Source organism: Lagenorhynchus albirostris, chromosome 6 (assembly GCF_949774975.1).
Source record: "Lagenorhynchus albirostris chromosome 6, mLagAlb1.1, whole genome shotgun sequence".
In the NCBI taxonomy this organism is placed as follows: Eukaryota; Metazoa; Chordata; class Mammalia; order Artiodactyla; family Delphinidae; genus Lagenorhynchus; species Lagenorhynchus albirostris.
Window position 1 is genome coordinate 86,359,876 of NC_083100.1, and position 14,323 is coordinate 86,374,198.

At 37.8% G+C, this 14,323-nt stretch overlaps 1 protein-coding gene across 1 annotated transcript in view; it reads right to left on the reverse strand.

The window, feature by feature from the left end:
• The window catches only part of ARHGAP15 (Rho GTPase activating protein 15), a 621,527-nt gene that overhangs the window by 216,361 nt on the left and 390,843 nt on the right, over positions 1-14,323 (reverse strand). Inside the window, exon 10 of the mRNA XM_060151513.1 lies at positions 7,563-7,661. Coding sequence (XP_060007496.1) covers positions 7,563-7,661 — 99 coding nt within the window. The remainder of the gene's footprint in view (positions 1-7,562; positions 7,662-14,323) is intronic.

The window sequence follows — 14,323 nt, forward strand, 5'->3', positions numbered from 1 at the left end:
ACTTCTGAATATTGGGGTTTATAATGGACAAAACTCCCAGACCCAGAACTCCCATCATATAAATGACACCACTAAAGGATAATTTAGAGTACTGCATCTTGACATGTTGAGGTGTTGCATTATTTAAATCCTCCATCCACAACAAAAGGCTAATTTCCTAGGGTATTAATTTTGGCTGTGTTTCCTTCCAACTGACTCCAAAGGAAAAATATGTTAAGAACCTAAACTTTAGAAAGGGGATGGGAGTGGGGGCAGAGGTTGGAAATTAGACTCAGGCTTTATCTAGGAAGAGACATTATTTATTCGTATGCATTCTGGACTCAAAAGTGTGGGAATATCCGCTGACTGATTTGACCAGGGCCACGTTGCTGGATACGTTAGATAGCCTTTCTGGTTATTGAACTGCACATTCATTTCTCTGTTAACTTCTGTTAGTCTTAAGCTCTCTTTTTTTGATAATAAGACTGTTGTGTATTGCTCAATGTAGATAAACTCCATTAAATGTCACTAATAAGTACAGTGAACTAATTCGTAGCCACGTCTATACACAGAATTTGTGAACATTCAGAATTTGTGAACATTCATGGCAAGATTTAACTGACAAGCATTTTCTGGAACAGCAGTATGTTTCTCTGGAACAGGGAAGTAGGCATTAGGTAACTATGGCAGAGATGGTAACTGGTGCAATAGTCTGTCTTCTCTTCATTACAGACCTCACAAGCAAGTCCTTTTATCCATATTTGTTTTCTTAATTGCAAAACACAGCTTTTTTCTCTCTCTCCACCTTGTCATCTCTGATTTCTTTTGGTTGTCTTTTCCCAGTTTCTCTTTTATACTCTCGCTGGCTGTTTCCTGTTTACTCTTTTTTGATTTTTGTCTTCCCCTCTAGCCCTGAATGTGGCTTTCTTACAGACACAGAGGCCCCAGCATGACTACCCCAAAGAGCCAATTCCAACTTGGACCCACAAGACTACTGCTGTCAGGAAGGTGGCTGTCATTGGTTGCATTAAAACAAAACATAAAACACCAAAAACGCTAAAGTGGACTTGATTTTAACTCAGAATTAAAAACTAAGGAAAATTTGCTGTAAACTTTCATGGAGTTTCTTGGAGGATCATTGCTATTGTAAACGCATGTGGATGCCTAACTTTAGGCATAAAAAGCAAGCACTTAAAAAAAAAGGAAGACATAGGTCAGTGCTCTTAGAAACATTTTTGTTCAGTCCACAAATATTCTCTGGGGAAAAAGGAATACTGCTTATCTTGAACTCTTGATTTTATTTTTTGAACATGTCATTTTTATCAGTTTGTTTTGTTTTTGTTACTTTTTTTTTTTTTTTTTTACTCACTGCTTTTAAAACTAGCAAGCAGAAGTCCCTCTGGAACAAGATAGAATCATACAAGTTTTCAAGAATCTCGTCACAAACTAAACAGTACAAATTACACATTCTTCATGGAAGTATCAGCCTTTGGTGCGTGCCTGGATCCAACTATAATAGATTATCCCAAAGTGGGAAAGAATGAACAGGACAAAATTAGCAGAACTGGGAGCAGAGCTTGTCTAGGGAAGGCATTATGATCTGCCCTTCAGGGGTCTAGATCATCAGGCAATGGGAATAGACCATGTAGTTTTATTTTTGCAAGTGAACACTTGGTAGTATCTCAAGAGGCAGACTGGTGCACTGAATGTTGCTTGTTCTTTTTATAATAAGTACGTACATGGGCATGCCTTACTTAATTTGCAAGTACATGTTAAGTAAGCAAGGCACGCACTATATATAATAGTAAATATCCATGTATTTACGTATCGTCCTTGTTCTGAATTTTTATGACTCGGTAAGTATACTCCTGTGTAGGTGTATAACCTTACCTTCTTATGATATTAATACATACGTCTAAATAAATACTGACACAATTAGAGAAACAGATTTCATTTATAATGCCATGGGATTCTTAATGTGTCTTTCTCTCAAACTTCACGTTAACAGCAGCTGAATTACCAAAAAGAAACAGTTAAGGTATAATAATAATCTTAGCCATTCTTTTTCCAAGTTGCTATAATCTACCCAAAGATAACTAATTGTTCAAAGTAAACATTCCACTCTGACCACAAAAGGAATCCATTACACAAACATATAATTCACAGTCATTTTTAGTGGGTTGTAAACAGTTTGGAATGAGCATAAAATGGGACAAAAATCAAAGTGAGCATTTTGAAATGAAAAAGTGTTTGCTACAAAAGGTCAGTCCCTTTGCTTGGCAAACTATGTAGAAAAGCCTGGGAAAATGCTGATCACACAAGCAATGAAGGAATTTTAAAGCCAACAGCCTCCTTGTTTCTTTAAACAGACATCGGAACCTATAACTGGATCCTGTCAAACAAACGACAGCAAAAAAATATAACAGCTGCTAAGAAGTCAAGTAGAGAGATAAAGTTTTTGAGGCTAAGGACCTTCTCAGAAGTAGACTAAAGGTCTTTCTTAAATCTTTAAGCAAGGTTATGGATCCCAGGGTGGCTTTTAGGCACCAAGTCAAATATGTAATTTTGTGTATCATTCTTGTCATAGTATTTTGTGTTCCAGAAAAAAGAAAGAGCAAAATTGTCAGTTAGCATCTGCTGAGGCATTCTGCAAAGTAGCTTATAGCTGGAATCATCAAATTTGGAAGACCTGGTATCACTCATTTTTAACTGTGGTAAAGAAAACCACATAATATAAAATTTATCATTTTAACCATTTTTAAGTGTACAGTTAAGTGGTGTTAAGTGTGTACACATTGTTTGCAACAGATCTCTAGGTATCATTTTAATGTTGTTAAATAGTTCAGGGGCATAAAAATCAGAACTGGGAATCATGGAGGAAGAATGAGTTGTTAAACCATATTCCAAAGGATGAATGCCAATCCAAATGTAATTTAAAAATTGTTTTAAAACCAGCCCTATTCCTTTACAAACAAAAATATATTCAATGCATAAAAATACATTTAGTGTAGAAATGTGTTCATTCATTTAGTTAACTCCATTATTATATAAAGGAAGTCTTTGGCAATGTATGGTATTGTTGTGTAGAAAAAGGACTGGTTCATCATTTATGGCATGTTCTTTTGGGTATCTCACACCAAGTGACACCTTGTATTGTGCTGTCACAATGTGTCAAGAAAATAACCTGGGAAATAGGCTGTAATTAAACTTCTGGTCTTATCAGGAGGCTAAAACCAGAAGAGTATGTGTTTTATTATTCAGGGTTTATAATGTCATTTAGAAATATATTCTAAATAAAAATTATATATATATATATATTCGTTGTTTTGGTTTTAATTTTTTGCGGTACGCGGGCCTCTCACTGCTGTGGCCTCTCCCGTTGCGGAGCACAGGCTCCGGACGCACAGGCTCAGCGGCCATGGCTCACGGGCCCAGCCGCTCCGCGGCATGTGGGATCTTCCCAGACCAGGACACGAACCCGTGTTCCCTGCATCGGCAGGTGGACTCTCAACCACTGTGCCACCAGGGGAGCCCCAAAATTATATATATTTAAGGTGTACAACATGATGATTTGATAGACACAGCAAAATGACCAACTAATTAACATATCATCTCCTCACATAACTACCAATTTTTGTCTGTGACGAGAGCACCTGAAATCTACTCTCTTAGCTTAATTTCAGTATTCATCACAGTATTGTTAACTCTGGTCATCATGCTTGTATAGTAGGTCTCTAGACTTATTCATCCTGCATAACTGCAACTTTATGCCCTTTGACCAAGATCTTTCCATTTCCCCCATCCCCTATTATGCCATTTTTAAGCTGACAAACTTCTCCTATTGTTTTTTTATTATTACTGTAGTGGTTGTTCTTTCTCCTAGCACAATATCTATTCTTTTCTTTCACAGCACTTATCACAGTTTGTTTAATGTATATCTGCTCTATATTCTCAGCTGGTAGTATGGAGACTGACACAGAGTAGGTACTGAATAGTTACTTACTGCCGAAATGCAATAAAAACTAGTGTCTGTTACTTCAGTGAGTGTTTACAATGCCGCACACACTGTGTGCCGTTCTTTCCCAATATCAGTAACTGGTCTTCACAAAGAGTAGCCAGTCAGTTACATAGTTTTCATATAAAAAACTATGGATTAAGGTCTCAGTACTAATTATACCAGTTTAGTACTTTGTTTAGTTCATGTCTCCTAGGTCCTTGTCTCTAAGTGATACAGCTGACCCTATTTTTAAGTAAGCAATTTCTAGACACCTTTGAGGTCATCATAAACTACAGAAAGTATTTTATAAAGCACTGAAGACTGGACTTCTCCCTCTTTGGATCTACATACCACCAGTGTGTCACAATCTTATCCTCTCCAGGCTTGTCCCCCCAGACCTCAAAAAAGTATCAGATGATCTCCTGCTTTTAGTCAGTTTACCATATGTATTGAGCATTAGCTGAACAATAATTCAATATTTTTGCAGAAACTGCTCTGGAAGAAGAAACATAAGTTGAATTTTTCATTGGCTACTTATGATTTCACATATATATATAAAATCTAAAACTGTAAAGGCAAGGCAAGGGAGAATGAACCACTTGGAAAAGCTTTAAAGACTAACACACTCCTTTACAGTTTGCCCTCCAAGTTTTCTGTATGTTTTCTAGGCTGAGCAGACAATGTCAGAAACCACAGAAATAACTTTAATCTAGTTATAATAGTTGGTAAGAAGGAGAATGCTCTGGTGGTTTAGAGGAATAAAGGAAATCCAAATCAAGATAAGGAAACATACTAAACAAGTGATTCGCTAAATTGGTTTACATTCGGCTCACTAAGAGATTTCTTTCTAGGTAGGTCCAAGAGATGCAAAATCTAAAATGTAACTAATACCACTGTACCAGTGATGAATAGAGAATGTATCTTGTGCCAAGGGCTGGGTAGGATTTCCCTGTGGAGACTAGAGGAGCATGGGCAAACTGGCTCTGCCAAGTGCAAGTAACTAACTGAATGAATGAATGAATGAATGGAGGAATGAATGGATAAATGGTGAGAAATGCCCTCCTGATGTTGTTTCATTTGAAATCAAGCATGTCAGAAGCATTAAAAAAATCCAGCTACAGTTTGTAAATTATTTTTTTAAGGTGGGGGAAATAACCTCAAGAAAAAGAGGGAGAAAGGAAACAAATATTTTTTATAACAGCTGATGTGCTGCTGTAGTGAGGATTGAGACCATTTTCCTAAGACTGTGAGAGTAAACACACAGTTTTCATTAAAAGTGCCTTTCCCATAACTGGTCCATAAGCATTTCCCATGACTCTGCAGTTAAGTATCTTGGCTGGAAGAGGATCTGGCCATTAGAAGGAGGGCTCTAGATATGCAGAGTCCAGCCGTGCTGAGAGACTTGGCACCTTTATATGCTACTTCCTAACAACAACCCCAGCATAAAATGTCATCAGAAGCCTGCATAAACATTGGACTTAGATTCACATAAATTATTTCTGTCCTGAGGTGCTTTATGCCAAAATTTAGTAAAAACAACACTTTGAGTAAACAGAATTGGCATATCAATGTAAGAATATTAATCCAACAAATGATCATAGAAAAATATAATCAAAAGCACACACTTGTAAATCGTGCAGTGATGTGAGAGGTTTACCTTGTGTCTCTGAGTTTTTGTCGAACATTTCCATACAGTTCCTTCAAGCTGACGTTGCCAAAATGCTTTGAATTATCAGTTGCTTTATGGAATTGCAGTCTTTGAGTTTCATTAAAACACTTAGGAATTACTTTAATAATCATATGTGATTAGTGCCTGTTCAGTGCTGAATCTACAAATTCATTTTAAGAGTAAACATTGGGACAATGAAATATAATGCCAAATATGATTGCCCCTGTCAGAAAATACATTGTCTTATTTTATTAAAAATCACCAACAAAATACCATGAACAAAACATACAGTTTCTATTTATGGGCATTTTCTATTCTGCAATACCATGGTGTTTGCATGCCACAAGGCTGTATCTAGCAGAGTTCTCATTTTGCCTGGGGTATGTACATAAATAGAGAGTTATAGAACCCTTTTTTTATGGGCACACATCTTATTATGTACAGCTTCCCCCAAAGTCCTATTTGGATTTTTGCTAATATAACAGTGCTCACACCATCAGTGCTGAGTATTTATAAGAGAATGAAGATTTCCTGAAAATGATGATAATATAACTATTAGCAATAATGGCATTATAACATTTTCAGTGATCCATTTGGCTTTAAGTACTTATTAAATAATATTTATTCCTAAAATATGTACTTACACAATTAAATGAGATTGCAACATACAATAAAAAGACAATTCTCTCTAAACTCCAATTGATTCCATTCCTCACAGATACCTCTCCTTGTGTTCATTCTGCTTTTACTGTTTTCTCCTCTCTCTTTGAACCCTCAGCTCTTCTCTCTGATGTGTTGATATGCTTTTCCCCAAAGCTGCTCACTTTATCCACTTTCTCTACCTACTCGTCCCCTTCTTGTTATTCTCTCATTCCCTACTGACATGGGAATAATAGGATCCCAAGGCTGTCCTTACAGTATAATCAAAGTATGAATTTCCAGGAGCTGGAAATTGCAGACCATTTTTATTATGTTTCTATAATAAAGCCAGGTAACATCGAGAGAATTAAAATGGCTTTTCCCTAGCAGATAACTTGGTAAAGATTTCTTCCCTTGGTTCTATTGTTTTAAGAGACTGGGAGCTGAAAAGGGGAATAGATTCACCACTTCTTTTTCTGGAAACACCTCTGTCTTTTACATGATATATATTCCCCCAGATCCTGGGAATATGTTGTAAACTTGTAACAGATGGTGATGAAGCTTCACATTTCTATACAATATATTTTTTGAGACTCTGCACCTACTGCATGTATCTTTCAGGGAAAATGACCTTGAATGAATAAAGTCAGAGTCTGAAGGAAACACACCCCACAGATAGACTAGCATAGAAATGATGAGTCAAATGGGTTTTGTTCTGTTCCCCTCAGTAAGATGAAATAATTTCAAATGGAAAACAGAATGTTGAAATATAGGAATCAAAGGTCATCTCAACACTGGAGGTGTGTCTGTTAATTGTTCCAGGAAAACCAGTTAGGCATATTCTGTGCTGAACAGATACACGTGGAAGATGCAATATCACCATGTGCAAGTAGAAACGCTGTTGGCTTCACTTGGGTAATGTTGGGGGCTTACCAGAGTACGTTCTGGCACAAAATCTACCAGCATGAATGTTAGGAGGGTTCTAACACTGTGAGTGCTGACATTTTATGAATGTTTTATCACTGGCGAGAAAACAAGAAGTTTGCGATTGAATCAACAACATGTCAGACAGAAAAAAATATTAAAAAAAGAACATTAGTGGGAATTATTGATGTCCCTACTGTGAAAACAAACTGAAGTTAATAAGAAACTTGATCCTCTTAACTGATTAACAAAAGTCAAATTTTAATTTCATAGCTTGTCAGTGCTGTTAACTTGAGCACTGGTTGTGTAGAGGGTACAGTATTGGGGGAAATTGCTGTATATTCAGTTACCCACCTCTTTTTTCGACAGCTTCAATGCACTGCTTTACAAACCGCGGAACTGTGGAATTTTCACGTTCACACACTGTGTGCAGATGAGAGCCAAAAATTTGATCTGCAAAAGAAACAAAGATGAGCTTCATTAAAATCCAGGCTTGCGTTGTTCTTTAATTTGATTCTGTTTCCATATCCACTGAATGATGAAATCTGCATCTTGCATAGGAATCGATTTTTTGCTTTAATTCCAAAGTGTCTATTGCAGACATACAAAGACCATAACTCCCTTCTCTATGGAACAGGACTCCGGCCCCAGAGAAAGAAAACTAACACTCTGCCATCGATTAGGCAGGGATGACTGAGTAATTTATAGTCTCTGGGCTTAACTTTGTTGTCTATAAAATAATGACAAGGAATTAAGAAAACTTCTATAAAATAATTAATCTTAGCGAATTGGTGTCTTAGCGTTTGAGAACAAATTTGTCAACGGTTATCAAAATTACGATGTTGTTAGTATATGTAGAAGACTCACCCTGTGGCTCAATGATATTCGAAGAAAGCAAGTTCCCGGAGACTTACTTTGAAGTGAATTTCTTCACATCTCTCCTGCCTTGAATGCCCTTCCTCTTCTCTAATCTAAGTATCCCCTTTCTTTTAGGGCTCAGCTCAGATGGCTCTTTCTCCATAAACTCTATCCTTCCTATCTCAGCTTTATGTCTCCTGTAACATAGGTTCTTTGCAATACCAGTTCTTCAGGATGTTAATAGGCGATTTTGGGGAAAAAGCCTGTAATCAAAAATGGTTTAGCCACATTGGGTTAAACAAAGTTAAACAGGTTTCTTTCATGTGTACTTATTTTTAGAGCCTGTGTTATGCCAGTGTGCACTGGGAATCTCCAGGCGGGACTGGAGGATGCATTATTTCCCAAACTTATCTGAGTAAGATCCTTTTATTTCAAAGGGCATCTCTCCAGACTAATGTTTCCCAGAACACACTTTGTGAAATTCTAGCCTAGCCCTCTCATTTGGAACATGATTTATGCTACCTTGCATTGTGTATTTACACTTATAATATATGGAATGTATTTTCTCAAAGCAGATTCTGAGTGCTGCATTGCTTATATGTTCTTACGGTCACCAGTGCCTAGCACAAATTTGGGTCCACGGCATTCACGCAAAGATTTTTTAAAACTGTGTTAAAATATATGTAACATAAAAGTGTCCATGTTAACCACTTTTATGTGTACAGTTTAGTGGCATTAAGTACATGTGCATTGGTGTGCGACCATCACCACCATCCATTTCCAGAACCTTTTTAAACAGCATAGATGTTGATTACTGATAATGAAACAAATATTTAGTAGGTTCAAGGGCTTCCCCTCTACCACAGAATGAAATCCAATTCCCTAACATCACTTCCAAGGCAGTGAACGACCTGACCTTCCACCAATTAACTGATTTCATTTGCTTCCTCTCTACTCTTTCCCGCTCATCACTTGCCTGCCACCACTCTGTCGACGTTGCTGATTCATGCTCTGCCTCAGGGACATTGCACTTATTATTTCCTCTGCATGGAGCTCTATTGTCCTAGCTCTCTGATCAAATGTCACCTTCTTATTGTAGCCTTTCCTATCCACCTTTAAATAGAACCTGGCAACCACTGCCAATAGAACTCTCCATGCTGCCCCACCTTACTTTTCTTGGAGCACTTTTCTCCACCTGACATATTAGATTGATATGTTTACTGGTTAGTTGCTTCCCTTGCTTAGAATGCAAAACCCAGGAGAGTAAGGACTATTCCTATTTCCTTTATTACTGGATCCCCAGTAACTCGACAACGTTTGGCATACATTAGAAGTTCAATAAATATTTATTGAATTATTGACTGTAAGACAGCATCTTAATCATCAGTGGAGGTCTTCAATGCATTTAAAACATATTTTTAGCAGAAATGGGGAGAAAAATATAAAATGCAGCATAACAGAATGCTAAACGATGCATTATTACAAAGGGGTAGTCAACATGGACTGTGGTGAGACTTCAAGAAAGTCACGATTTTCATCCATTTCTCAGAAAAGGTGATGGCTTGAATTGAGAACTTAGCAGAGAGGGAAAGAATTAAGGCTAAAACACCAATAATAATGTACTTCAATATGGAAATGTGCATTTTTTGCAAGAGAGAGAAAGAAGATAAGCTCAAAACACAGTAACATAGTGTAGAGAAGTGGGAAATAATCATAGGTATTTCCTTTGAATAGCTGGTCAAGTAACAAAGATTTGTTCAAAAACAGTGTGTCACCACTATAAGAAAGGATAAAATAAAATATTACTTAAGAAAAATAATCCAAAACTTCAGATTTGATCATTTAATTTGGCCAGAGGTTACAGTCAGGGGGAACTGTTATAGAGTAGAAAATCCTTTAATAGTAATCATAATTCAAATGAATTTCACAAATATTTATTATCTTCTATACTTGTAGTGATGAAGTAGGCATATTAGGTTGTGAAAAAGATATCAAGAGGTCATAATACTGTAGGGCTGAAAGAACTATTCAAATAATATAAAAAAATAGACTATAACAGGTATCATAAAAGGTACTCAGTGCTAAGGAGGATGTTCTATAGTATCGAGTTTTTTGTGTCATGTAGTGCAGATGTGGTGTTTGGTGGGGGCAGAGTGGAGGGAAGTTTATGAGATGGAGATCATTCCAAAAAGATAGATTCCTGAATGGAGTGGTGTTAAAATCTGGAGAGAGGTTTCGTTTGTTTATTTTTTTTCTTCTGATAGGCAGATACAGGAAGATGAAGATGAAGGCATTCTAGTGTATTTACAGTTTCATTCACTCAGTTATTTGCCAAAAAAAAAAAAAAAAAAAAATTCTGAGTGCCTGCTCTGCATCAGGAACTAGGAATGGCACTGGTAACACAATTACCAAGACTCAATTCCTATACTCTAAAAGTTTCTTGACTAGTGCGGGCATCATATAAGTAAACAGGTAAGAACATATCGTGAAAAATATTATACCTGGGGAAGCACAGATACATGTGGCAGGACAACCTGAACAGCCTTGAGTGCACATGGAAGACTTCCCAAAGAAGAAATGAATCCTCGAGGATAAGTAAGACTTAGATTGGAGAGGTAAGAAAAAGGACAAAAAGGGCATTTGGAGAAGATGGAGGAGAGGCAAACAAACATATCAATGATGAGAAGAGTGATGAGAAGGATGTGGTGTGCTGAGAAAAACATTCACTCTTTCTTATTTAGAAAAATCTTGATGTATTAAGCTTTAAAAGGAGATGAAGATTATGTTATGAAGAGTCTTAAATATTAAATCAGGCAGGTAATTGAGAGTGTACAAATACCATCGATTTCTTATACACATGCTATTCCCCTCCCAACTTCTTTCTTGTTCTTTTTTTTTTTTTTTTTAGAAGATGTTGGGGGTAGGAGTTTATTAATTAATTAATTTACTTTTGCTGCGTTGGGTCTTCGTTTCTGTGCGAGGGCTTTCTCTAGTTGTGGCAAGTGGGGGCCACTCTTCATCGCGGTGCGTGGGTCTCTCACTATCGTGGCCTCTCTTGTTGCAGAGCACGGGCTCCGGACGCGCAGGCTCAGCAGTTGTGGCTCACGGGCGTAGTTGCTCCGCAGCATGTGGGATCTTCCCAGACCAGGGCTCGAACCTGTGTCCCCTGCATCGGCAGGTGGTCTCTCAACCACTGCGCCACCAGGGAAGCCCCTTCTTTCTTGTTTTTAAAGTCCACTCATAAGACAGAACCTGAAAGTGTTCTCCATTGACTTCTGTTTCCCCTGTAGCTTTAGTTAGTTTAAATTAGATAGTTCTGGTTGGTAAAATGTAAGGGAACGTGACTTGGGAATCTACAAGAGAAGATTTTTTTCCCTGATAAACGGAGAGGGGTATATGAAGACATTCTTTCTTTCTTCCTTCCTGCTTTGAACATCACTGTGCAATCATGCAATGCCTGGAGCTACTGCTGCAATCTTGTCACCACGAGGCAAGAAGCTTGCAAACAAAAGCTAAACATGATTAAAAAAGAAGGTACAAAAACCTGAGACCTCAACAATATTGTTGAACTTTTAAACCTATCCTAAAACATATTCTCTAGACTTCCTGTTATATGAATATAAATATAATAATAATTAAATATAATATAAATAATTTTTAACTGGGTATTCTATCACCTGTAACCAAAAGGTTCATACAAAAATGGGGGACATAGATAGTGGGGAAGACTGAACACAAAGAGATTTGTTAAGAGGCTAATGTGATTGCTTGGGAAGACCAGAATCAGGATAGGCTTGTGGTAAATTTAATCATCATTGAGAATTCATCTCATCTTCTCTGAGTTAGATTCATACATTGACTACCTCTGCCATCTGCCTGTGTAGTAAAACTCACTACAGTGGGCAACATTTTCCTCATTTCACTGCTATAGGGCTTGGCCATATGACTTGCTTTGGATAACGTAGCATGTGTGGAAATGATGTGTCAATTCAAGACTGAGGCCTTCAGACACATTACAGATTTCTACTCATCTCCTTGCTTCTTCACTATTGCCAAGACAAGAGTTTCCCTGGGTAGCTGCTGCGCCTTCAGTCTGGGCTCCAGAGTAAATACATATAGCACAGAACTGAGGTCAACCCTCAGTGAGGAGACAAGTCCAGTCAGACCTACAACTTAAAGCAGAGCTGTCCATTCAAGCCTGCCGTAGACTGACCCACAGACACATGAAAAATAAGTGCTTTTTGCAGTTTGCCACTGAGATTCTATGTTTGTTTGTTAGGCATCAATAGCTTACTGATAAAGATGATAATAGGATTCTGGATTTTTGGTGATCTAAGCTATGCTGTGAGAATGAAAACAGAGTTGACAGGACATGGAAACCAAAACTGGGGAGCAAATAAATAGAGAAAAAAATCTAAATTTGGTTAGAACGTGGAAATATGCATTTGTTTAGAGTCAATCCTAAGAAGGAGTCTCAAAGGAAATTTCTCTCACCTTAAAATTTAAACTCATTATGTTTTATGTTATATTATGGCATTTCTTATTATGTATTCTCTCCAGATCAATTCAATGCTATTTAATTCAATTCAGCAAATATTTCATAAGCACCTACCATATGCAGGGCATTGTAAAGAATGCAAAGATTGACATTCATCCATAGCTATCTATTACATGCCCACTGTTGTCCAGACAGTGTGCTCCATCCTAAAGATGCAATGATCCATGAAGCATGATCTCCCACAGTGTAGGGGGAAGAACAGCTCTCAAAACCAGTTATAATATGATGTGATTAGTGCTATTGCAAGGACGCTCAATAATAAATAGCGAAGATATATTTAGCCAGGCAAGGGTCAAAGTACGTTATATATTTTAACTTATTTAATCTTTATAACAATCCTTAACACTTTGGTGGTAGATACTATTACCATCCTGATCTTATAGGAGAGAAAAATGAGGCACAAAGATATTGAGTCGTTTGTTCATAGTTACAAAACATCAGGCTCTGGGGAAAAAAAAAAAAGATAAGGACCTGAACTAAGACAACGAAGAGATGGGGTGATTCAGTGGGATTTGTAAACTGGATGCGGGAGGTGAGCCAACCCACCAGGCAAAGAGGACTTTCAGGTTTTTTGCTTGGTTGAAGGAGACTAAGATGCTGAAACCTGAGGGTTTGGAGAAGAAAAGAGAGATTGATGTTTAGAAGTTAGGATAGCATTTCAGACCCAGCAAAACACTGATGGGATATCCAGGTGAAATTCAGAGACTATTGCTGATCATAAGGAAAATGGCTTTCATAGAATGAAACTGAGAAGCAGATGTTTGTGGTAAAGATTTGAAGAGAAGGTAAGAAGTAGAGGTAGCAAATAGACCCCCTTTTTTAGAAGTTTAGTGGTGGGAATTCACTAATTATAAGGAAAGACGGGACTTGGGGAAAGATTTTCATTTGGGGTGGATAGGAGAGAATTTCAATTGCAGAGTGTTTCTGATTGCCAGAATGCTCTAGAGGGGGTGAGACGCCCTCTTGGCTGTTTTTGGTTGCTATAATGCCTGGGGTGGGGGAGGTGTGCTACTGCCACTTACTGGGTGGTCCAGGTAAGTGCAGGCAATCCCTCACTGGGAGAGAAAACAATCCCTCCCTGATTGCCAATAACGCCCTGGTGAAAAAAGAGCTTAGATATGTTGAACTTCATTAGATAGAAGGGAGACGTTTGCTTTCACTAGTTACCAGAAAGGTCAAAAAATTCCATCTCACTTATATCCTGTCTTTAAAGTGGCTATACTTACCCAAGAAGGTATGGCTCTGTAGTAGAAGGACCTAGCCTTTCAGGTAAACCTGATTGAATCAAAGGTTGTCATGTGGCCCAAGCTGGGTCAGTGCAATTTGTCCTGCAAAAGTTTTAGAATTGGGACACTATAGACTGAGGTGGTATCAGAGATACTACCTGCTCCAGGGATTTGAATTGAAAGGCCGTCTAGATTTAGACACTGCAGGGCAAAAGCAGCCATTTGGGGAGATGGTGATGTGCAGTGAATGAGTGTTACTGAAGCTAATATGCAGACAGAGAGGTGAATGAAACAGACACACCTCAACTTCTCACTTCCTGATGCCTAGGCACCATATATGGTTGCCATGGGGTGCATTAGAAGTTAGAGGGAATTTCAGTTTAATGCAACTAGACAAATTTGGCTAGTACGTGGATAGCATTGTCCACAAGGTTTCGAAGAGGGCTTACAATCACAATAGAAAGGACTAGCCT